We start from the raw sequence: 25,978 nt of genomic DNA on the forward strand, positions 1-25,978 counted from the left end.
ATATAATTCATTATCATTGAAGCACTAGAAAATGTCAAACTTCAAGATTGACATATCCTACTACTATTTCATTCAGAAATTCGGCAATGATTGCAAACAATGGCGAATGATAAGAAACGCTCTTTGATTGTAGCTTGAGAAGAAAAATATCAAAACAATGAGGAATTTCAATACTTTGAGTGACTTGCACTTAATATTATATTTATAATTATATTTTTACATACATACAAAAGGGGCCTGACTAATTTGCAGATGTTATAGACCAATACTCCAAGAATCATACCCATATAACGGTATATTTCAAAAGTAAGATTGTGATAAATGTATAGAAATCTTACATACATTAGATTACTACTGAACCGCTTACTACCATGTAATAACAATAAATACCATTCTCTAACTTCCTCTCAACAATGAAATATCGCATCGGTGTTAGCCTCGTTATTCGGGGTCGCTGATAACGAAACCGCTGTAGATTTTTTCTACATTCAAAATGGCGGATCCAAAATGGCGAACGCTTGTTTGAAAAATTCATCGAGATCGTTTCAAACTCGTTACTTGGGGGTTCTCGGAGTCGCTGAGTACCTCTTAAATTTACATCATATACATATATTGATCCATATTTGAGAAACTATATTGCTATATTATTAAATTATATCCAATGCAATAATGCTTGTCCTAACATAATTTTAATCGACAACAAAAATAATTTTAATAGGCATAATGTGTTGGCCAATATATTATACTTGACTTTGCTGTCAATATTGGAAAAGTTTAGTGACTGATGACTGTTCAAAATGAATATTTAATGATGTGATCAGAGCTGTTGATTACATTGACTATAAACTATTTTAGCTTAAATTTTTTTCAACAAAAATCTAAGCTCTTTTGCTGCTCTTGACAATACAAAAAATATCAAGCGCATTACAAAGTTTCAATATTATCTGTGCAAATAAATTGCTTCCTGTCACAGGATAAGCTTTTGGGTTAAACATGATTTTAGTTTTTAATTAGAATTTGACATTTATACGAATAATAAAGAAAAAAATTATAACAAATCAAATATTATTAAAAATTCATGTGTTTTGGCATTAAAATACTATTAATTCGACATTATTCTATTATATAACCACTATGGCAGCACGTTTTTACAAAATATTAAAACAAAGAGAAAGGAATTGATAACCGCTATATATCTGTTATAAAATATTATGATAATTTTTTCAATTTAATTATACTTCGTTGTTGTTCTTCAATTATTTGTGATAACTAATCTATTCAATGATCATAAGCAATTCAATATTTACTATATATACCGTTGCTGATTTTCGTTACGCACGTACAATGAATTATCAAAACGAAATCTAATATTGATAAAACAATACAACTTCATATTTTGAAGCAGAAGCGTGTGAAGTGACGAAAAATGTCAAGTTAAAGTATAATCTAAGCTACTGTTCACTCAAATACGCGTTATCATTCAAATGAAATATTTCGCCATAGTGCGGTGATCTCATGAGCTTAAAAGCGTATTTAACACCGAACTAAATTTATTATATTTTATATACATATATCTACTTATATCATAACAATTGTTTATTCATCATAAGGCATCTACAGAACAACTACATTATTTTCAACTGGAACTGGATGACACAACCCGTTAGAAATTTTCACTTCTACAGTTATTCCAAAGTCTTGAGTTGAGTTATTGCTCGAATCAAAGGTAGAATAATACACCATATATCACCCATTGGAAACTATAGGGGAATTAGAATATCTAAAGTTTTTTAACCTATTATGACAGATAAAATTACTTTTTCAATTTCTCCGAACAAATCGCTTGGTTTTAGGGTGAATAAGTTATGTACTGTTACACAGACTATGGTAAAGCCAATATCCAGCCAATGCTCGTTCAAGATAAATTCAGTGGGTATCTTCTTATCATAGCAATAAAACACAGCACGTGATATTTAATATACATTTTTCAAATGATTGGAGGTATCTGTTGCTAACTTATTACTTAAGCAATTTAGTTACTACTGGTGGCAGTGACAGCTAATAAAAACTATAGACTGAAGCAAATATTTAATTTTGTTGATATGGGTGTTGCTATGGAATTTTATGCTAATAATATGTTTTTGAAAATTGGTGTAGATCCGATTATTAATATAACTTGGTTAAAACTTATTTATATTGGAATATGGTTTTGTGGCTTGGAACTCCACTACCCAAATCCATTTTCCATTCAAAAACAAATTTTATTTTTAGTTTTAGGGCGTTATCAAAGTTAAATCTTCCTTCGTAAATTGGTCGTTTAAAATTACCCAATAAATCTACTAAGTCTATCTACAAATTTTAATCTTCTCTGAAGTTCACTTCTTAAAATCATAGATCACTTAGACAAGCAGTTTAGACCCTTACCTTTAACATCATATAGATGAACAGTTTAAGATCACGACATTTAAAACACTCTCTACTCTGAGTTAAGTTGTTTATTATTTTTGATAGTTACTTCGCGTTAAGAGGAATAATGGTTCCTCAAATTCATTAAGTAAATATCCCTATCATTGTCCCCCATATACCCAGAAGAATTTTCTGTATACTTGCATACAAGTGTGACAGTCACACTCAATTTTTATAGTATTATTGAAAAACTGAGACACTTAAGTATTTATTATCAAGACTAATGTTGAGTGAACCTGGAAAATAATCTTGCCAAAATATTAAACATTATAATATGTGGTTGAACTCGAAATATGCCCCACCTTAATAGTCACTGATCAAGTTTATCTCTAACTTTCTAGAACATTGAATTTTTTATTGTTATCTAAAATTAATTGGCGGAAAGTCGATAATTGAAATGGGTATTAATATATTAAACTTATCTATGATAAAGTGAAATTTTATTTGGAAATCAGCTAAGATGTGCCGCTGGAAACTGTATAAAATCAAGGAACATTTTATTCATAGTCATTGTACTACCACAGTCTTTGTGAAATGAAGGTTCTTGTTCTTTTGGCAATTTTCGCGTTAACAGGTAATTATTTAGGGAAAACGCCACCAGTCTCTTTCTGAAAAACAACTTTCAATACTTCCTTTAACTAGCTTCGGCTGCGCCTTTCGACGATGACGACAACGGTCGTGTCAGTGGTGAGAATGGCTGGTATGTTCCTAAGATTGATGGTTCCTTCGTGTGGATGACTACCGAGGAAGGCGAGAATCTATTGGCAGAATATGAAAAGAGGGAAGAAATGGAAGGACGTTTGAGTCTTTCCCCAATTACCTACTACCTCTACACCAAGTCGAATCACTATAATGCACAAAAAATTACCGCCGACAAGAAATCGATTGACAACTCACATTTCGATTCCAGACATCCAACACGTTTTCTGATTCACGGTTGGACTCAGGGTTATGAGGCCGATATGAATACTAGAATTCGTGATGCTTGGTTGTCACATGGTGAATACAACATTATCGTAGTTGACTGGGGACGTGCACGTTCTGTTGAGTACGTCTCATCCGTTGCTGCTGTACCCGGTGTAGGAAAGAAGGTCGCCAGTATGATTGATTATATGGCTCGCAATCATGGCCTGAATTTGGACACTCTCGAGGTGATTGGTCACAGTTTGGGTGCTCAAGTTGCCGGTTATGCTGGCAAGAATGTCGGTTCTGGCAAAATTCACGGAATTGTCGGTTTGGACCCTGCTCTTCCTCTTTTCAGCTATAACAAACCCAACAAACGTCTCAGTACGGATGATGCTCACTATGTAGAATCAATTCAGACAAATGGTGGAAAATTGGGTTTCTTGAAACCTATTGGAAAGGGTGCTTTCTACCCCAACGGTGGTAAGAAACAGCCAGGTTGTGGCGCTGACTTGACTGGTTCCTGCAGTCATGGACGTTCTTGCCTCTACTATGCTGAAGCCGTACGTGAAAACAATTTCCCTTCCATGCGTTGCGGTAACTACGAAGATGCCATCAAGAAGGAATGTGGTGGTACTTACAGTGGCGTGAAAATGGGTGCCGTCTACAATTATGAATTCGCTAGTGGTGATTATTATGTGCCAGTGCGCAGCACTGCTCCTTATGGTCTCGGCAACTAAATAAATGACCGAAATGATATATTTGAATTATAATAAAATCTTCTGAATTCAAAAAAGCATATATTCATTGTATATCGGCTGGGTATTAAATGGCATACATTCTTCTTCTTCTTGACTGGCGTAGACACCGCTTACGCGGTTATAGCCGAGTCCACAACAGCGCGCCACGTGTCTCGCCAATTGGTTATACCAGTCGAAGCCAGGTCCCTCTCCACCTGGTCCTTCCATCGGAGTGGAGGTCTCTCTCTCCCTCGGCTTCCACCAGCGGGTACTGCATCGAACACTTTCAGAGCTGGGGCACTTTCGTCCATTCGAACAACATGACCTAGCCAGCGTAGCCGCTGCCTTTTTATTCGCTGGACTATGTCTATGTCGTCGAATAACACATACAACTCATCATTCCATCTTCTGCGGTATTCGCCATTGCCAATGTTCTGAGGACCATAAATCCTACGCAAAATGTTCCTCTCGAAAACTCCTAGTGTCGTCGCATCGAATGGCTTCCAGGCTTCTGCACCATAAATCAGGATGATAAGCGACTTGTAGAATTTGATTTTGGATCGTCGAGAGAAGACTTTACTTTTCAATTGCCTACTCTGTCCATAGTAGCACCTGTTGACTGACCTGACTTTTTGTTTGACGACAGAAGATATATCGTCTTGCCCTCGTCCAGACCCATACGCTTCGCTTCCTTATCCAGTCTGGAAAAAGCGCGGGTGTAGTTTCCAATGATATCGATATCATCGGCGTAGGCCAGTAGCTATACACTCTTATAGAAAATTGTACCTTCTATTTAGCTCTGCAGCTCGTATTATTTTCACCAGTATCAGGTTAAAGAAGTCACACGATAGTCACCTTGTCTGAAACCTCGTTTGTATCGAACGGCTCCGAGAGGCCCTTCCCGATCCTGACGGAGCTTTGGGTGTTGCTCAACGTCAGCTTACACAACCGTATTAATAATATAATTATGGTATAAATTATATATATAAATTTAGCGAGCGTAAAATAATGTAGCTTGCTGTTTAAATTGATCTTGAAATTTTAGTAATTTGGGAAAGATATACTAACAAATGATAGATCATCCATTAGAAATTATTGGGAATTGCAAAGATACCATATTCTCCACACTGATTTTGTAAAGGGAAAGGGGAGTCAGATTTCTGGTTGAAGTTAAGAGTCATTCATCATCATTCGGTTTTAGGGGTGAGGTATGCTATTCAAATTGTTTTGAAAGCTAAAGCTTGCTTTAATTTTGTTAAACGATAATCTTAAGACTAGATTTAGAGATCCAAATATTAATAAAATTCTTTTTACAATTTTGGTCAGACTCAAATCTATTCTGATAAGTTAAAGCCTTTCCAAATTGTTTTGAAAGCTAAAGGTGCTTTTAATTTTGTTAAACGATGATCTTAGGACTAGATTTAGAGATCCAAATATTACTAAAATTCTTTTTATAATTTTGGTCAGACTCAAATCTATTCTGATAAGTTAACGCCTTTCCATACATTTTTATTTACTTTTTCCTTTAGAGCATTTTCGATAAGATTCTATTAAATCTTTATTTAATAATAATAGTGTAAGTCTTTCCAATTTACATACAATCACTAGTAGTATTTCCGTGGCATAATATTCTAAGCAAAGCTTATAACTGTCTTAGTTTTTAGTTAATTTTTCTTATCTCAAGTTCATTATAATATTGCAGCTAGCTTATGAACCTTAATTTTAAAATCATCTAGAACAGATTTCATTCAGTGCAAATCTAATCATTAATCAAACTGCACGATTTTCTGCAAGTTAGCTGTTTTTTATAACGGATTTCGAAATCTTAACTTTTTTAGTTTTAGATCACGACGTTTAAAGTACTCAATTGGTTTTCATAACTCGGCAAAATATATGCAGTACTTATTGCTTGGAATGCATCGAAAAAATGCCTAACAGAATAAAGTAATAATAAAAGCCGATTCCACAAGCTTTGAAAATGTATGCTTTGACTGCATATTATCGACATCCTTGTTACGACAAAAAGCTTATAAGTGCTGATATCACAGACTTCTTGTTTAGTTATCTGGATGGAGACGCTTTGCATGAATTGTTGAATCAAAAATTTTACGTTGGAGTGCTATCAGCGAAAATCTTGAAAAAGAGTGATTTTGAAGAATGCGTAACAAGTAAGGAATGGCCAAGTTCGGGTGTAACCTAACATTTTATAGTATCATTTATTAAATGTTAGGAAGATAGCAGACAATTCGGCTCGTATATTGGACATAAAACCCGCTAGATTAACAAAAATCATTATGTATAGTATCTGAGGGTTGGGGTGATTTCTGGATCGATTTCTACTATTTTTATAACCAAGCTAAATTATATCCAAGATTTTACGTTCCCTTAATTGTGTTATGACATCTCGCATATTAACCGATATATACGATACATAGTTAATCGGAAGTTTGAAGATATATATATGAGGTATATGGGGGCTACAGGAAGAATTGACCTGACTGCCCAATTTTTGTGCAAAGTTTTCCAATATCTTTATTGGTGCTAAATTTATATATTAAGAAGTGAACGAATCAGATAGACTTTAAAATTCTGTTAAAAGGAACGCCTACTGGTCGTGAACCGATTTATGCCATTTTCAATCTGTACCATAGAGATGTATGTAAATAATGAAAATATTTTACAGGCACAACCCTGTTAATAACTTTGTATTGTGAAGAATAATAAGATATGTATGGTTCCTTAAGTTCGTACTTTTATTCCAGGCTCATGCACTCTTTGGAATTTCTTCATACTTACATGTATATGTTCATGTGTGACGGTCACACCCACTTTTGCTAGTATTTCACTGGTTCAAGAGAGAAAACGTAAACAACTTAATCAAGATACTTCAAATTATGCCTACGTATCGCTGATTTCATTAGCTTTTATAATATATTTCTTACCACTCATTGCCTGCTACTTAATACTCTCGCAAAATATTACCCTAAGTAAGCTCAAATATTCAAATTGAGTTGAATAAATATTGAGTACTTCGTGATATCTTTACACTATCTCATTTACATATTTCTACTAATTTAATGATTGATACGCTATTCTTATCCCCTTCTTCTAGTATTTGCCTCCACTCGAAATGTCGTCCACCTAATTATTATTTACTGATTATATATATGTATCTCCTAACTTTCTAGAACGTTGGCCGTTTTATTGTTATCTAAACTCATTGGCAAAAAGTCTATAATCGATACTGGCATTAATTAGCTTAACTTATCTTAAGTGGAATTATATTTATAAAATTTGCCACTGGAAAATGTATAAAATCAGGGCCCATTTTATTCATAGTCATTGTTAGTTCCACAGTCTTTGTGAAATGAAGGTTCTTGTGCTTTTGGCAATTTTCGCGTTAACAGGTAATTATTATAAGGGTAACGCTACTATTCTCTTTATGAAAAACAAATTTCAATACTTCTACTTAACCAGCCTCGGCTGCGCCTTTTGACGACGATGACAACGGTCGCGTCAGTGGTGAGAACGGCTGGTATGTTCCTCAGATAGATGGTTCCTTCGTGTGGATGACTACCGAGGAAGGCAAGAATTTATTGGCAGAATATGAAAAGAGAGAAGAAATGGCAGGACGTGCTGTGAGCCTCTCCCCAGTCACATACTACCTGTACACCAAGTCGAATCACTATAATGCACAAAAAATCACCGCCGACAAGAAATCGATTGCCAATTCGCATTTCGATTCTAGACATCCAACACGTTTTCTGATTCACGGTTGGACTCAAGGTTATGACGCAGATATGAATACTAGGATTCGCGATGCTTGGTTGTCACATGGTGAATACAACATTATCGTGGTTGACTGGGGACGTGCACGTTCTGTTGAGTACGTCTCATCCGTTGCTGCTGTACCCGGTGTAGGACAGAAAGTTGCCAGTATGATTGATTATATGGCCCGCAATAACGGTTTGAATTTGGACACTCTCGAGGTGATTGGTCACAGTTTGGGTGCTCAAGTTGCCGGATATGTTGGCAAGAATGTTGGTGCTGGCAAAATTCACGGTATTGTCGGTTTGGACCCTGCTCTCCCTCTCTTCAGCTATGACAATCCCAACAAACGTCTGAACTCAAATGATGCTCACTATGTAGAATCTATTCAAACAAATGGTGGTAAGTTGGGTTTCTTGAAACCAATTGGAAAGGGTGCTTTCTATCCCAATGGTGGTAAGACCCAACCTGGTTGTGGCGTTGACTTGACTGGTTCCTGCAGTCATGCGCGCTCTTGCCTCTACTACGCTGAAGCCGTGCGTGAAAACAATTTCCCCTCCATGAGTTGCGGTAACTACGAAGATGCCATCAAGAAGGAATGTGGTGGTACATACAGTGGCGTGAAAATGGGTGCCGTCTACAATTATGAATTCGCTAGTGGTGATTATTATGTTCCAGTGCGCAGCACTGCTCCATTTGGTTATGGTAGCTAAATAATCGATCGAAATTATATGTTTGAAATCAAATAAAGCCTAATGAAATTAAAAAACATGATTTCGTAATATATCGAATGGGTATTAAATCAGTTGCCGGAGGTTGGAAGATGTTAAGAAGAAATTTTCTTTATATAAAAAAGTTCATGTCGCACGCGTAATTCTTTTTCAAACATACTGAATAATTTTACGGATATCAAATATATAAAATTATGAGACAATCATATATGTATATTAATTGTCCGGATAATATTTGTTAGAAATTTTTAGCTATATGAATACAAAAGTGAGAAAATATTCCAGTAAAGTATGAAGTGTCTTCCCGAGGTGGTATTGAATTTGGTTGAATGTTATTCAGATTTTATATAATTGGGTAAAAGATTGCAAACAACCTATCTGAGTGGAATAGTATATTGTAGAAATTCTCGACCAACTCTCTTTCAGGCTTCATAGTCATTACATTTAAACAGAAGATACTGCTCTGCACTCCAGCGATCGAACCAATGCGATAGTAGGACGGCGATACTAAGGTTGAGCTCCGGATTATTTAAATAGTATTAAAGTTTTCTATATTAGAATTATTCGCGTGTGAAACCACAGCGAAATGAAAATTCTGGCAAGTTTTCAGAGATAGAAACTTCATTTTCACTAATATAGCAGTGGAAACAGGTCAGTACACACTGTCTTCTTGCGGTTTACTACTCGATGGTCGCCCGTCAAATAAGTAAATCGTTAGAGGTCATGTACAAGTTGCTTGGAACAAGACAAATTAGAAGTACAGCCACAAACTTTTCTGCTGCCCCGCCCGTGAGAAGTCAATGATAAAATATCTTTTATCTCATATCTTTCAATATCCAGAAATAAAGCACCTTAGCAAATTTTGTGTGGGTGCAGGGCAACTGGTCGAGACTTAAGATCCAACATCCTTCCTTGTTTCGAAATATTTGTCTAATGTAATAATCTACAATAACTAAGACCTTTGTATCAAGACATTTATATTACATCGTCAAAAAAACAGTATAAATGATTAATATAACAATCACTTCAGATTACACAAGCACCGGATAAGTGTTGGCTTTCTAAAGGTTTTATAAGTCTAAGTGCAAACTTTAAAAAAGCAGCCTATTAACTCTATAGACATACTAAGTCGCGCATATTAGAAATTTAAAGTGCAAAAAAATCACTACTGTGCTGATAATAATAAAAACAACGAAGGCTGAAGTGCTCTCCACATACTTTTGCATTGAATAATTGAAATGTATAATTATGGCAATGTCATTCAAATTATTTTTTAAACCATATACGAAAATAGGATGGAATAATCGAATTGTATTACCTTATTGCAATGGATATAAGGTAACATGCCGATGGAAGCTAATGTGAGGCAAGAAGTGTGAAAGGGTCCAGTCTTTACGACGAGAACAGGGGAAGGCACATATAGAATACCTAGATCACCAATAACATTTTATTGACCATTGTCATGTTTCCAATAGGAATTTTCAAATCGCATAACAAGAAATTAAACATCGGTAATATCATAATTAACAGCGCCGAGAGAGAGAGTTTAGGTGTAAAACCGATTATTGGCAACATTCCTATAGTAAAGAGCTTACAACTCCGGTAGAGAGAAAGGCTTCTAATGACTATCCAATGTCGGACAGATTTTTTAATTAGAAAATTAATTAAGAGCATTAGAAATAAAATGTATCTACGAAAAGCAAATGTAGGTAAACATACATATATATTTAAACGACTAGTATATGAGATTTAAGATTTAACCAAGACACAAGAGGCAGAGCTCCGCAACTACAGAGATTCTTACTTAAATAGCTCACGACTGTCCTTTGTGCACCCGAATGTATTTAAACCAAAAACCGAAATATCTTAAACCAAAAATAAAAAAGGTACGTGGAGCCCCTACGCGCGGAAGAAGTTATACTTCTTAGTGATATTCCAAGAAATGCATATCATTTTGTATGAAAGAAAATTAGCGAGAGGGAAAGGATAAAAATATGGCGGAGTGATCAACACTTTCTTAAATACACATTTTATAAATTTATTATGCACATTTTATAAAGCAAAGTTCAAATCAATTATCATTTCTGGGTTCTGACGGATTGATATCTATAAATGAAATGTCTTACATATATTTTATCTATATTTCTCGCGAATACCGCATCAATAGTCGTACCTCCTTTTGTGGTAGGATCATTTCTTCCTTTGATCATTTCTAATGAAAATTTCTCTCTGAGGAATGCCCACTACTGGCATTCAGCTTCTGGCAATGAGAAATTTACATTGAAATCTCCCGCAAGGAGTACCGGTTGTTCGCTATACTTAACTGGTTCTCTGATAATATCTGCAAAAGCTTGCGAACCTGTAGTTGACATACTGAGGCAAATTGTAGATTTTACACTAACAAAATATACAGCGAATTTGCAATTGCGAATATGCAAGAACATTTGCACCAGCATTATTATATATAATTATTTGTATAAAACCTTGAAAATTATTCATTAAAATCACCACTCAGAAGTCGTTTTATCCATTGCAACCGAGCGATCATCGAAGAAACATCATTTCTAATATGCCACAAGGCAAAATTAGAATTGAAGTTCATAAACCTCACGCTGTCATATAAAACGATATACCTCCTCATCGCGGGTGCTAATACTTTCGATTTGCAAAGATAGTAAATGAAGACTGACTACAGAAATGATCCCTTGAAGTATAGCCTTAACTTTTCAACGGCCAACGCTCAGTATTTCAACCAAAAGTCACACAAAATAGTTGAGAATTCGCAGAAATAAAACAGAAACGAAAGAAAAATAATGCGCAAGCATACAATCATACATTTGCGTACATGTGAATATGACACCAACCAAAAATTTAAACATTGTTCTACAAAAACAAGAATTGCTCAAATAGCATAAGCATGGCAAGTGCTTTAAGTTCTCTGCTTTACTCTCATTCACTCTCTCTCGCGTTAATTGTTCAACGCTATTCCCTCTCCACTGAAGCGTTAAACAATTATCGCAACCTTTTCCGAAGTCGTATAAGAAGTACAAGATCTTTAGGAACTTATTCGTGATTATATTAAATTTATTAAGGCTCAGCTCAGAAAATTATTGTAAGAGCTAATTAAAATACAACCTAACGGAAATTGAATTATTAGTCGTAGTAATAACTGTCTTAAATGAGCCAGCTGCATATACAAAGATGAACGAAATTAGAGAGATATATAAAACAATTATTACACAGCCACTAACGGATCAAAACAGTATGCATTCAAATTCAATTGAATCCGTGATGGAATTGAAGAATGGATATAGTTTCTTTAGAAATAATTGTATTTGCTACTTAAGATTGTGTTTTCTCAAACCTAAGGTTTAAGAAAAGGTTCAGTAAATGAAATGAAATGTTAAAATTACCATGAATATAACTCAGATAATTTTGATAAGAAATGTGTCACAGTGTTTTCACATTGAAAGAATCGGCGTTTTGAAAGTACAATACCTTACGTTATAGGGTAATAATAAATAGTTACGTTAATAAGTCAAAGTAACAATCGTAATAATATAAAATCCAAGATCAACACCAAACAGTTACAAAAGCAATGTAGCGGGTAGTTTCAGGTGCACTGTGATAAACCTTAAATAACACTCAAATTGTTGAGTACAAATAATAGATAAGGACATATACAATAGATAACAATAAAACAAATACAATTGAACGCAATAAGAACAATTTTTCAAAGGCCCCGCAATTTTTTTTTTTTTTTTTATCAAATACTATGTTTTGGACATATTTTACATAATATATATATATATATATATATATATATATATATTATATCTGTGGTGTACAGCCAAAGCATCGATCTTAGAATCGATTTTAAACATACATATATGAATACGAGTACAAGCGGCGACACTGGCTAGCTCATGTTGTCCGAAAGACGAATGTGATCGATGACGTACACGCTAGTGGAAGCAGAGGATAGAGGAAGACCTCCACTACATTGGAAGAATAAGATGGCTATTTAATATTGATTCGGCTATGAACGCGTAAGCGGTACTATTAAATATAATCCAAATCCTTTCGCTATCCAAATTAATCGTATCCAACGAATATATTTCGGTTGTATACGGTGATTCAGAATGTATTATTTTTGCCGCTATGCCATCTAGCGGGAAATTTGTAAAGTTCCCTCATTCATATACTATATCCTGAATATGATCCAAATCGGACTATACTTATGATAGTCTCTAGCACCACCTATCGAATTATAATTACTTCTTCAAAATGTTCTCAAAATCAAAATAACGGTATGGACGGTAAGCATTATTTTTTTATAAACTCAATATAATTTTTACGGTGTTATCATCATAAAAATATTCTCCCGTCCACGGTATATTTTTCATATGTTTATATACTCAAGTATACTTAAAAAAAATTAGATAAGACATGTTAATACTCATACCGAAGTATTGATTACAGACAATAGACAAAATATGTGCTGAAGTTAAAAACTATTAAAAAAGAAGTAAGAAGGTGCTAAATTCGTTCGCAGCCGAATACTACTGTCTTGTTTGAAGTATTTCGAGGAGTCCATATATTCATCATAGAGAGAGATCGATATCATAAACTTTTGGTGGTACGGCATCACAAAACTTTCCGCTCAAGCTTACTGCGATACCTCACTAACTAATCGATTTGCGTCAGAGGTACAGATGACCAGTCAGATAACTTAAAATTAGTTTAAGGTGCTCCAAATAACCATTCGATGAAGAAAGCTATTATACTCTTGCAAAAAATGTTGCGAGAGTTAAAACTTGTACTATTGTCAATGCCAATGAACTTAAACTAACTAAGTATATATATTTATGTATAATTGTTTATAATTAAAACCAAATTAAATCAGAAACGACAAATTAAGTTCCGGAAATATTGATGCTTTTTAAAATTTAATTAAGTGAAAATAGCCGAAATTTTCCATGAATCGGTCTCGTAGAATCAAATATAAAATTTTTAAATATAAACCATTCTTGACTAATATATATGTAGCAAGGTTGATAAGATTTTTGCTAGGTTGACAAAGCAAGTAATCTTGTACTAAATTTTTTATTTTATTTTATTTTGGATCATAATACAATTATTTTGGTTATCAAGTGAACATATATTAAAGAGCTTTTTACATTTGTACTATAAATTGTGCTCTAACATTTTTCTATATTCTATATTGTATCGGTAATATTAGTCAGGTATATTTTCTTCACACGACATAACCGCATCATCATCATAGATATCGAAGTAAAAATTAAACACTACAACTACCTCTGATAAGTAAAAGATATCGTTCTTAGGTATTTTATCGATCGCAGAGTCGCTCTTCAACCACCCGTAAATGTAAAAGAAAATATTTCACTTAGCATAATGTGTTTTGATGCCAACAGATCGGTCCATAACTAGGGATACAAACATCGTGAAATGAAACATCGATGGTTCGACTTATTGATGTTTCTTCAAAACCTATCGAAATCAAAACCATCGGCCATTAAAACATCGAAACATGGATGTACTTTTGAACTTTTTTAACTTATTTTAAATTAAGTGTGAAAAGCTAAGGGATACAGAAGCAGAAGAAGAAATAAATGAAATGTAGTACGTCTTAAGTTGATACATTTTATTTCACTTAGCATTATATGTTTGTTAAAGTTTTTTCTCAATAAATGACAGAATTTCAAAACAACGACATGGAAAGTTTTTTCATTGTCATTTCTTTTCGATTTTACTTCTCCGTGATAGTTGCCCTGGGTTAAGAAAACGGTCGTTTACCCGACTCTGAAGTGGCCACAATTTGTAAATATTAATAAACCTATGTATTTATACAACTCCGGAAACACAGTATTCATGTCAACCCAAACTCTATTGGCTTCTGATTGGTACGGGTAACAGCCGCGATACATTTTCCTTTCAACCTTCCGTCCCTGTAATTACACCTTTTGGTGGACCAAATGTTTATTCTGGTTCCAAATATCAAACGAGTATTCTGTTTCAAATTCATCCGAAGATTCCGTTGTATCAGCGCGATTCTTTGAATTTTTTATGAAACAAAAAAAAGTATTTCTTTTACCATAGCATCTTTAAAATGTAGTAATTTGAATATCTGATAAACCATAAAAGTAACCGCAGTATTGTCCAAGCGCACATTCCCTTAACGAATTCTCCGTATTTTGCAAAAACCGAATTCCAATGTAATAAAGCGTATCCAATTGGAGGGTTTCGAGTTAACACCCGAAAAAATGTGAAGGTGTGAAGTCAAATTTTTATATAAAACATCGACATAAAACATCGTTGATAGTGACATCGATGCATCGATGTTTTTAGATTCGAGACATCGATGGCTAACATCGATACTTTTTGACGAAAACATCGATGTTTCAAAAACATCGATACATCGTTTGCATCCCTATCCATAATCGCACATCTCCTTAGAGAAGTAAGACAGCTAAACATCTTAATACAGGTAAACAGTTATCTACATATATAAATCTATATAATCTAGTAGCGTATGTCGCATTCATACGTAATATTAGTTCAAACAATGTTCTATAGGCTCATGCGACTACTTTCGCATTCTTTCTATTCTGATAAATTGCTTGAGTACCACTCTCACTCACTTGTTCCACATTTAGTTTTATCGACATACCTCATATAAACGAATAATCTCAGAACACGACGCTGCCTAATGTTTCTTAAAACATAATCGGAACGAATAAACAAAGATAAACGACGAGTATTTTAATTTCCTTCAGGTTATCGGAAGATCTTACTTTCCAAAAAGAAAAGACGGCAATGGAAAATATATAAAACTCGGACTCGCTTTGCATTTGTTCATTGCATGTTTCAAAGTCTTTGCGAAATGAAGGTTCTTCTGATTTTGGCAATTTTTGCGCTATCAGGTAATTATTGTAGGATTTAACATTTAGACCACTCGAAAATATATAATAGTATTCCAAAACATTAATTGTAATTCCTTCCACTAGCTACGGCTGCTCCTTTCGAAGAAGAGGTTAACGAACATGGTTGGCATGTGCCGCAGATTGATGGTTCCTTCATCTGGATGACTACTAGCGAGGCTGAAAATATTTTGGCGAAACATGCGAAAATGGAAGAAATTGCCGGACGTGCTTGGGACCTCTCCCCAATCACTTACTACCTGTATACCCAGTCGAATCACTATGATGGACAAATTATTACCGCTGACAAGGACTCCATTTCCAACTCCAACTTCAATGCTAACCATCCAACACGTTTCATAATTCACGGCTGGACTCAGGGCTATAAATCCGACATGAATACTATGATTCGTGATGCTTGGCTATCACATGGTGATTACAACATTATCGTGGTTGATTGGGCACGTGCACGTTCTGTCGAGTATGTCTCATCCGTCTCTGCTGTTCCTGGTGTGGGAAAGAAAGTTGCCAGTATGATTGATTACTTAGTGAGCAATCATGGTTTGAATTTGGACACTCTCGAAGTGATTGGTCACAGTTTGGGTGCTCAAGTTTCCGGTTATGCTGCCAAGAATGTCGGTTCCGGCAAAATCCATGCTATTGTTGGTTTGGACCCTGCTTATCCTCTCTTCAGCTACAACAAACCCAACAAACGTCTCAACTCGAATGATGCTCACTATGTAGAATCAATTCAGACATGTGGTGGAAAATTAGGTTTCTTGAAACCAATTGGCAAAGGTGCTTTCTACCCGAATGGAGGAGAGAAACAACCAGGTTGTGGCACTGACCTGACTGGCTCCTGCAGTCATGCGCGCTCTTGCATCTACTATGCTGAAGCGGTACGTGAAAATAATTTCCCTTCCATGCGTTGCGGTGACTACGAAGATGCCGTCAAGAAGGAATGTGGTGGTACATACAGTGGCGTGAAAATGGGTGCCGTCTACAATTATGAATTCGCAAGTGGTGACTATTATGTACCAGTGCGCAGCACTGCTCCTTATGGGTTGGGTAACTAATTGCGACTGTTGATATTGAAATACCTTTTGTATAATAAACAATAAAAATGTATTTAAAAATTTGTGAATCTGAATTGAAAATGAGTTGATTCCTCTATAGTCTTTAAAGGGTCTATAGTCCCTCGCGTCACTTAGCCTTAGGTTTGCTCAGGTTTCTCATTGTTTGAATCAATATATAAACGCATAGCTTAAAATTCGTGAAATTTATTTCCGAAACTGACGTCCTAATGTCAAATTTTCATTATATTGATATCGAGTAATTTGAGCGATTTCGGCCTAAACGGTTTTAGTAACAGTTTTTTAGTATCAGAGTGCAAACAATTCAGAGAAATCTCCAAGCTCCCTTACCTTTAGAGACAATTATTTTCTGTCTGTCATGTTAAACTAAATGTTAGCCTATATGCTAATGATTCCTGGAGACTTCAATTGCGCGTCTCTTACTTAATTGAAAGGAAAGAAACCGAGAAGTGGACAGTAAATTGGCCATTTTGGCCATGGAGCTTTGTTGGACTCTGTTGAGGATAGTGGTTTGTACCGATAGGTTAGCCACAAAGAGGAAAGCAACACTAGGAACCCTCCTCACGTATGATGAATATATGTATGTATGTTTGTTTTAATTTAATATGAATTGATCAGAAATCGCCGTGAGGTTCAGCAGAAAAGTGCGAAATCTGGAAAACGCTATATAATTCGATGGATTAATTTTTCAAAAGATGCTCCGAAGATACAAAAATGTATGGTTACAATTCCTATTTACATGGTACAAAGGTTTTGGTGTCTTATTACATATACACATATTGGATGTCAATTCCACATATTGGTCAATACTTCTTTCTACTAAATAAGTAGACCGTGAAACATTTTATAAACTATCAAACGACAAACATTTTTAAAAGAGACAAAAGAAAGAATTACTCTCCAGCCAGCCTATACGAATATTGTGTTCCAACTCCTTTATTTCAAAGCAAGTGTTCACAACAACTTTCTTCTTAAATTTCGCAATTATATATTTCCGAAAGAATCTTTTTTAATAGGCATTCGCAACTTTTAGCTAAAAACGTCAACAAAGATCGGAATCTCTTGAACAGGCCTCTCAGACGTTATCAAAATTTAAGCGAAAGCTGCTGACCCAAAGTACCGTCTCGCGCGATTGTAGCATATGAAATGAATCAATCGGCCACGATCTTTCATGCAAAAACTTTGAATACACATATACTGCCGAAGTAAGTACTACGGCCGCTGCTAATCTATCTTGACGTACGTAACTCAATTGGCCAATATAATAAATATTGCGCATCACACTTATCACGACCCGAATATGCTTTCAACATAAATTGTTTTCCTATACTTACAAATGCTGTTGTTGCGGTTTTACTTTTCTAATTATGCTTATCAGCAAACTTTCTAAAGCACATGCCATGCTTTATGTTAATCGTAATCTGTCTAACGAATGCTGCGATAAAATTAAAGCACGTTTTCGCCTAATGGCAACATAATCGTAATTGATTGAAAACCTAGATATGACACGTGTTTTAATTTTCTATAACTTATCTAAATATTTAAAATTTGGAAAACATATAAAACGTAGGCCTGAATCGTATACTAACATAGTTAGTTCCGCGGCATTTGTGAAATGAAGGTTCTTGTGATTTTGGCAATTTTTGCGTTAACAGGTAATTATAACAGGAGAAAATACTTAGAACCCGAGAATATATTCTAATATTTAAAAAAATATATTCTAATCCCTTCTAGTTTCGGCTACTCCCGTCGATAATGAGGTTAACGAGCATGGTTGGCATGTGCCGCAGATTGATGGTTCTCTCGTCTGGATGACTGTTAGTGAGGCTGAAAATATGTTGGCGAAACATGAGAAGATGGAAGAAATCGTTGGACGTGCTTGGGACCTTTCCCCAATCACTTACTACCTGTATACCCAGTCGAATCACTATGATGGACAAATTATTACCGATGACAAGGACTCCATTTCCTATTCCAACTTCAATGCCAACCACCCAACTCGTTTCATAATTCACGGCTGGACTCAGGGCTATAAATCCGACATGAATATTATTATTCGGGATGCTTGGTTGTCACATGGTGATTACAACATTATCGTGGTTGATTGGGCACGTGCACGTTCTGTCGAGTATGTCTCATCCGTCTCTGCAGTTCCTGGTGTGGGAAAGAAAGTTGCCAGTATGATTGATTACTTAGTGAGCAATCATGGTTTGAATTTGGACACTCTCGAAGTGATTGGACACAGTTTGGGTGCTCAAGTTGCCGGTTATGCTGCCAAGAATGTCGGTTCTGGCAAAATTCACGCTATTATTGGTTTGGATCCAGCTCTACCTCTCTTCAGCTACAACAAACCCAACAAACGTCTCAACTCGAATGATGCTCACTACGTAGAATCAATTCAGACATGTGGTGGTAAACTGGGTTTCTTGAAACCGATTGGCAAGAGCGCCTTCTATCCCAACGGTGGTAAGAAACAACCAGGTTGTGGCTCTGACTTGACTGGTTCCTGCAGCCATGCACGGTCATGCATCTACTACGCTGAAGCCGTGCGAGAAAACAACTTCCTATCCATGCGTTGTGGTGACTACGAAGACGCCATTAAGAACGAGTGTGGTGGTCAATACAGTGGCGTGAAAATGGGTGGTGTCTACAATTATGAATTCGCCAGTGGTGACTATTATGTTCCGGTGCACAGTACTGCCCCTTATGGTTATGGCATTTAAATAATTAAGCAATATACATATGTAGAGGCTATTATGATAATATTTTATATATAATAGATACATTTTTGTGATTAAAAATAATTTTAGGTTTAATAAGCTTTGTTGGTAAATAGTGTGCTTTATTAAAAAAGGAGTTGGCTGGAAAATCAATTAATTTTACTTTCTCCAATTGATATTTTTTAATTATTCTACCAAAAGAGCGAAAAGTTTAGTAAAAATAAATTCAATACTTTTTCAACATATAGCGTTGAAAGATAATATTTCGTACTAAAAACGATTCGATGGCAAAAAATATCATAGCCAAAATATGCATCTGATTAGCCAAATGAGCCATTTCTGAAGCGAAACGATCGTGGCCGAAGTATGTTTAGCCGACGGAAACGGTTATCATGCCAGGAGTGACGGTCAAGAAGATTTTACTATGTGTTTGGTGGGATTGATGGAGAATCATCTATTTGGATATCCAGGTCTCCCAAGAGATAGTATCTTGGTGCCAAATCCGGATATCCTAAAGCCTTTAAAATTGGTATGAGGAATATAAAACTGCTTTGGATTATTGTACAACCGTAGAAACACATACAATATGGCAATTTTATAAAATGTTGCTATCTAACTTATAATGGAAGCCACAAAGAATTCGAGCAACATAAATTAATTATTTAAATTTAATTAAATGATTTGTGGAAATGTAAAGACGATTTATTTTGTTATATACATATCTCTGTGCTAATATGTCTAAAGAAGAGCTTAAATCAATTTCGCTTAATGGAACAATTTTCTATTAATGCAACCAAATAATGCTTCAGGAGTTATTGTGTTTTATCTTAAATAGAAGCTTAAAATGGAAAACTGTTAACTACATGAAATACAGACATGAAACATGTCACGACTTTTACACAAAGCCAAAATAGCTAAATTAGTTCAAGTCAACTTAGGTTATTTTATATGTTTATATTCAATTATATATGAAGCAAAGTACAGAATAAATAGCTACAGAAGTGTTTGCTTGTGGTATAAAATTTGATTGCCAAAAGTTTGGTTTCATATGTCTATTAGCTGTAATTAATTTAAATTACACGCTAGAGACGTTTCACAGAAGAGATATGTCTTTTGTAATAGTATTAAGTATGTGTGTTGTCTTTACACTAGTTGCTAGATTTTGGGCAATTATAGTGTAAATAAGAAAATTAAAATTAATTAATTAATTCACAAAATTAGTGTATTTATATAAATACTTATGTATTTATAGATAATAAATCGACTTCTTAAAATTTTACTAAATAAAAGAGAAACATTTTTAAATTCCTTAGTAAATCATGATTACTCTTACACTTCATACACATACACATTCAATTATGAACTATTATACGATTAAAAAGTTGAACACTGCGATTAGCAAAAGTTAAGAGGCTGAATGCGTGGAGCGAAAAATAAAAGGAGAATAAAAGAGAGAGAGAGAGACGAAATCCAAAGGCATTCCTGACAACCATTTAACGTTCAGCCAACACCGTTAAGAACAAAGAATGAAAAGCACGGAGATTACATTACATCCAATTAAAAATTATTCGCAGACAACTGACGCTAAAACGATTATGGGTGTATAAAGGGAGTGCTTGCTGCATGCGAGTATAAGAAAAAAGGGTACAATTTATGCTTAAAGCCAAGCGCACGTGTGCGGCGTACAGCAACATTGTATACAGTGGCATAACACACACACACACATACGCATGCACACGAAAAAAGGCGCAAAACAGCAGTGATGTAGCACATTTGATATGGCAGCTTGCTAAAGCGCCTAAAAGCACGCAACGTGCGTTAGGCTAAGTGTGTGTGTTCATATGTGTATATATACAATGGTATAACTGCACATTAGAGGTATAAAAAGTGTAAGCCATAAAAAGTAATGCCAGTTCCATACAGTGTTGATGGACAACAGACAGGAGATAAAAAGCCTACAATAACTGTATACGAATGTAACTGTATAATAGAGTGAAAAAATTAACATATGGTCAAAATTAAGTCCTTCTCACGCATCTCTAAATGCGTTACAAAGGCCATACAAATGAGAAATAGCGTTGAACAGCGAACAAAAGAGCGTTCATATACATACACATATATATATGTATATATATATATTTTATGCATATACTACATACACATATATAATACATATAAAAAAGCTGATCAAAAATTGCTCAGACATATTTACTGCGCATAAGTGTGTACTTTAACAGCAGTCGCAGACATTTCAAATCCACTGACGATAGACTGGTTTTATCGCCTTCTCAGCAGGGTAGCATACACATACATAAATAAATATACATATATGCAGACATAGATATATGCATAAATGCATATGTGTTTATGAGCTTGATTAGCGTGGAATACAAGTTAAATAAAAAGGCATTTGTAGAAATCAGCAAAGGTCATGAGCCTTCAAAAGTCATTTTGTAAGGTCACCATATTCATATTTATATGTGTGTGTTTATATATATCTCTCTGTCTCTCTGTACTTTTTGTGCCAACAGCTAAACATGTACATTAAATACATTCAACAGCTAATTGCTTTAACGTTTGGCGGCAATTATCTGCATTCAAATTTGTTATGTCAATTTTAGCGTAGAGAACATGCATAAAACTGTTTTAGTGGTCAATTCAGAGGTATAATATATTAAGGCGATTCAAACGATTGGACTGCAGTTCATGGAAACAAGTTCACATTTAGACTTTTTAAATAGTTTACTTTAAAAGACAAAGAGTAATTAATATTAATTTATGTTTTTTCAGGAAAACATATTTTTGTAGAGTTCTATGTAAAATAATTCCTAAATATTATACTAAAATTATAATTTTCGATATATTGCAACTGAAACATATAACTTGATTTCTACAAATCACGAATTTCTATTTTTCTAAAAAAAATTGAAGATGCTCTAATTATCCAACTTTATACTCAAATATATTCAGCTATTTATACTTTCTCATATGCATCATAAAAAGTAATAAATGATTTCATTTGTAAATTATTCAACTTAATTTTCAACAAGTAAGGAAAGGCTAAGTTCGGGTGCAACCAAACATTTTATACTCTCGCGATTTATCGATATAGTTTTATCAAGATAACACAAAATTTGACCCATATATTCAGCATAAAGTCCAATAGAAAAACGAATATCATCATATATAGTGTATGACGGCTGAGGTAATTCCTAAACCGATTTCACTCGTTTTCACCACCAAGGTACACGATATCCAAGACTATACGCTCACTTAATTTTTCTAAGGTATCTCGCATATTAACCAATATATGCGGAATAAAGCCCACACACAGAGACACACTTTTAGAAGAAAAAAAATTCCTCTGAATTACATTAATTTATCTGAGATAATTACCCATATTTTCGGTAAAAAATTACCCTTAGGTACTGAGTTCTTCATGTAGATACCAGGGTCCTTGAAAAGTTATAGTCCGATTTCCACAATTTTTGCACAAGTGAAGCCACTATGCACTATTTGTGTAAAGTTTTGTTTCGCTATCTTCATTGGTTCCTAATGTACATATTAAAGTGAAAAAATCAGATGGAATTCAAATTTGATTTATATAGAAAGTAGTCGTAGTAGGTTGTGAACAGTTGTCGCCCGTTTTCCATCCGTGTTATCAGGGTGTCAAGAAAGTATTATGTACCGAATTTCATTGTAATCGGTAGAGCAGTCCCTCAGATATGGTTTTTGACCCATAAGTGGGCGACGCCACGGCCTTTTTCCATTTTGTAAAAAAAAATCTGTGTGCAGCTTCCTTCTGTCATTTTTTCTGTAAAATTTAGTGTTGCTGAAGTTTTCCGTTAGTGAGTTAACTTTTAGTGATTTCTAACTTAACTTTCGTATGGGAGGTGGGCGTGGCTATTTTCCCATTATTCATATAACTGCAGAAAGTTTGGTTGATATAGCTTTATTGGTTTGCGAGATATTCACATAAAACTTACTTAGGGGCGAGGCTAAGCCCACTTTTCAGAACAAATTACACTAAGATATGCCCATCCTAGTGCGATCCTTTATACCAAATTTTTTCGCCATTTTGTGGTCGTGGCAATGGTATGATTTCGCCCATTTGCAATACCAACCTCTTCACGGTCCCATGGAACATGTGTACCAAGTTTGGTCAAGATATCTTAATTTTTACTCAAGTTATCCGTTGGACAGACAGACATCCCGATTTTAACTCGTCTCGTCATCCTGATCATTTTGATATATATAAACCTATATATAACTCGTTTAGTTTTATGACTTACAAACAACCGTAATGTGAACAAAACTATAATACTCTCTTAGAAATGACGATGTTGAGTATACGACCTGGTGGGCTCTGGATGCCTATCAAACGTGGTTTAAGCAGACCCAATGTATTTTTCCATCGACGACCACCCTTCGAAGTTGGAAGAATTGTAGGTGGTCCCATTTGCCTGCCTTTCTTTCCTTGAGCTAAATAAGGACAAACAGGCGGAGTTTTTTTTTAGTTTTAATAGAAGTAAAATCAATAATATTTCACTCTCTTTTACTAGATGCTTTCTATTTTTCCAAATCGTAAAGTCGGACCTCTAATAACTAATGTCTAAAATTTTTAATTCAAAAACTTTAACTTTTGAATCAACACTAAAATGATTTTTTTCTCAAGTGCATATGTACTGCCTATGGCTTTCAGACAATACGATTGTATACATACACACATATATCATGAAAATAAAGCATTATTTTCACATGCATATCACCAAAAATGTGAAATAAAATAAAACTTTTGCTTTTCAACGGAACTTTGCTGTCGGCTGCAGATATGTGTGTATTTTATAAAGTCTGCAAACACATGTCAATTATTCATAAGCTTTACTACCAACCGAACTGGTGAAAATTAAAATTTAATTATTTTAAGCTGATTGGAAAACTTTTTTTCGAAAGTTACTCTACTCTTTTTGCTTTACATAAACGCTTGAAAACAACAGCGGAAAAAATGAGATTACGTTTTTTTATTATATACATACATACATTACTTTATTTCGATAATCGACTATCGGGTAGCCGTATGTACATATGTCCGGCACTTGTTTGCATACACCAGGGGGGTTACTCTGTAAGGCGTTGCGCAAGTGAAAATGCTCGTTAATGAAAAAAAGCAACTCTGTAAGGCGACAAGCGAATTCGAAATTGCGTTTTGCGCATTTATTTTTACCCCTTCGCAATGGCAGCACTCTGTATTGCGTAAACGACTGTCAAATCTGTGCGTTTAACGAGTTTTTGATTCGATATCAAAATAGCAAACGCAACGGACAAAAAATGTAAGTATATAAAGCATATTTGTAGTTTTAATTTAAAAAAATAATTTTTTAACAGGGAAAATTCTAAAAATAAACAAACAAACCCAACACAATTCGAAATTTTAATAAATTTCATGAAAACACATTCGGAACTTTCCAAAGGACAGCTGAAAACTGTGGACGCGAAAAATGCTGCAAATAATTTATGGAAAGAGTTGGTATGTGACCTTAATGCTGCAGGGCCACCATCACGCGATGTCTTAAAATGGAAAAAGGTAAAAAAGATTAATTATAAATGATTTTTGAAGCAAATACTAATTAATTATTTAAAGGTTTGGTCGGATTATAAAACCCATTTGAAAGCAAAAATGCGGCGGAACAAACTAAGCATCTCTGGAACTGGTGGTGGTCCTTCAAGTCATTGCTCCTTAACACCGTTGGAGGAGCAGGTTAGTGAGCTTCTGGCAATGGAAATATCCGTCAGTGGAATAAGTGGCACTTTAGAATTTGGTGCAGCACAGTTAACGCAACCAAGTGAGTCAGACATCACAACCGACGAATTCCGACAGAATGAACCAACGCCAGTGGATGAAATGCCACATTGTTCACGTCGAAGAGTCGCTCCGCAAAAGAAAGATAGCCTTTTAAATAAGCAGGTGGATAACCTCATTAACTGCCGGACGTATCATTTGGATGTGAGTACCATCCACCACTCCAATTACTCCTGGAATTCCAGACACTGAGTAAAAAGCTCGTTTCGCTTCATTTTTCTCCTCTGAAGACATTGCAAAAGTTATGTGTTTTGGACACAGCACTTTCTCAATTGCTTTACAAACTTCAAACACACAACGCGAAACAGTTTGTTGAGCTAGTCCTGTATGGTGATCTTGTCCAATTTGCTGTTGATAGCCTCCCTGCGCCAAAAATTTTAAAGTTGCCGCTAATTTCACAATTTCGGGTATTCCTGTGGACCTGCATGGAGTTTTTAGCTCACTACTTATGCTATCCAACACATATTTGAATGAATCCTTGCTTAAGCGAAAGTTTTGCACAAAACTATTTACGAGTAGAAGCACAAACAATTTTAAATAATTGCATTACACTTTATCATTCAAACTTACCTTTTTTCACTAAGACTCATCACATTAGAATTGTCTCTAATAATTTTCCGCTCAACTCGTTCATTTTTTGAGTTTTCCTCCCATAACACAACGGAATCCATATTCACAGCTTTTTTATTGATTTAAAATTACTTTTATTTATAAAACAATTCAAATTTAAATATGTTTGACTGTCAATTTTC

The 25,978-nt window shown here is 34.8% G+C and overlaps 6 protein-coding genes and 1 non-coding gene across 12 annotated transcripts in view; 5 read left to right on the plus strand and 2 right to left on the minus strand.

Annotated features, from left to right (window-relative positions):
- LOC105215663 (RYamide receptor) overlaps positions 1 to 25,978 on the minus strand; it is a 274,717-nt gene that overhangs the window by 209,639 nt on the left and 39,100 nt on the right. The window lies entirely within an intron of this gene.
- On the plus strand, positions 2,919 to 4,170 carry LOC114803493 (phospholipase A1-like). The gene is made up of 2 exons (XM_011189675.3): positions 2,919 to 3,040; positions 3,109 to 4,170. The coding sequence occupies exons 1-2, from the start codon at positions 3,001 to 3,003 to the stop codon at positions 4,107 to 4,109; spliced, it is 1,041 nt and encodes a 346-aa protein (XP_011187977.1). The 5' UTR covers positions 2,919 to 3,000; the 3' UTR covers positions 4,110 to 4,170.
- Positions 7,359 to 8,661, plus strand: LOC105215654 (phospholipase A1). Its single transcript, XM_011189673.3, has 2 exons — positions 7,359 to 7,516; positions 7,587 to 8,661. Exons 1-2 carry the CDS (start codon positions 7,477 to 7,479, stop codon positions 8,588 to 8,590), a joined length of 1,044 nt encoding a protein of 347 aa, XP_011187975.1. The 5' UTR covers positions 7,359 to 7,476; the 3' UTR covers positions 8,591 to 8,661.
- LOC114804391 (small nucleolar RNA U3) lies at positions 11,115 to 11,328 on the minus strand. Its single transcript, XR_003752596.2, has one exon. It is a non-coding gene; the product is annotated as a small nucleolar RNA U3 (small nucleolar RNA).
- On the plus strand, positions 15,421 to 16,699 carry LOC105215653 (phospholipase A1-like). The gene is made up of 2 exons (XM_011189672.2): positions 15,421 to 15,555; positions 15,640 to 16,699. The coding sequence occupies exons 1-2, from the start codon at positions 15,495 to 15,497 to the stop codon at positions 16,626 to 16,628; spliced, it is 1,050 nt and encodes a 349-aa protein (XP_011187974.2). The 5' UTR covers positions 15,421 to 15,494; the 3' UTR covers positions 16,629 to 16,699.
- LOC105215690 (phospholipase A1-like) lies at positions 18,132 to 19,375 on the plus strand. Its single transcript, XM_011189736.2, has 2 exons — positions 18,132 to 18,301; positions 18,381 to 19,375. Exons 1-2 carry the CDS (start codon positions 18,262 to 18,264, stop codon positions 19,367 to 19,369), a joined length of 1,029 nt encoding a protein of 342 aa, XP_011188038.2. The 5' UTR covers positions 18,132 to 18,261; the 3' UTR covers positions 19,370 to 19,375.
- LOC128921984 (uncharacterized) lies at positions 24,817 to 25,418 on the plus strand. Its single transcript, XM_054231117.1, has 2 exons — positions 24,817 to 24,950; positions 25,008 to 25,418. Exon 2 carries the CDS (start codon positions 25,044 to 25,046, stop codon positions 25,416 to 25,418), a length of 375 nt encoding a protein of 124 aa, XP_054087092.1. The 5' UTR covers positions 24,817 to 24,950; positions 25,008 to 25,043.

This window comes from Zeugodacus cucurbitae, chromosome 2 (genome assembly GCF_028554725.1).
Source record: "Zeugodacus cucurbitae isolate PBARC_wt_2022May chromosome 2, idZeuCucr1.2, whole genome shotgun sequence".
Lineage (NCBI taxonomy): Eukaryota > Metazoa > Arthropoda > Insecta > Diptera > Tephritidae > Zeugodacus > Zeugodacus cucurbitae.

Coding starts and splice junctions, on each gene's coding strand:
- LOC128921984 (XM_054231117.1), top strand. CDS start 25,044: ATGCGGCGGAACAAACTAAGCATCTCTGGAACTGGTGGTGGTCCTTCA.
- LOC105215690 (XM_011189736.2), top strand. CDS start 18,262: ATGAAGGTTCTTGTGATTTTGGCAATTTTTGCGTTAACAG. Junction 18,302..18,380: donor GGCAATTTTTGCGTTAACAG/GTAATTATAACA, acceptor AATCCCTTCTAG/TTTCGGCTACTCCCGTCGAT.
- LOC105215653 (XM_011189672.2), top strand. CDS start 15,495: ATGTTTCAAAGTCTTTGCGAAATGAAGGTTCTTCTGATTTTGGCAATT. Junction 15,556..15,639: donor GGCAATTTTTGCGCTATCAG/GTAATTATTGTA, acceptor TCCTTCCACTAG/CTACGGCTGCTCCTTTCGAA.
- LOC105215654 (XM_011189673.3), top strand. CDS start 7,477: ATGAAGGTTCTTGTGCTTTTGGCAATTTTCGCGTTAACAG. Junction 7,517..7,586: donor GGCAATTTTCGCGTTAACAG/GTAATTATTATA, acceptor CTACTTAACCAG/CCTCGGCTGCGCCTTTTGAC.
- LOC114803493 (XM_011189675.3), top strand. CDS start 3,001: ATGAAGGTTCTTGTTCTTTTGGCAATTTTCGCGTTAACAG. Junction 3,041..3,108: donor GGCAATTTTCGCGTTAACAG/GTAATTATTTAG, acceptor TCCTTTAACTAG/CTTCGGCTGCGCCTTTCGAC.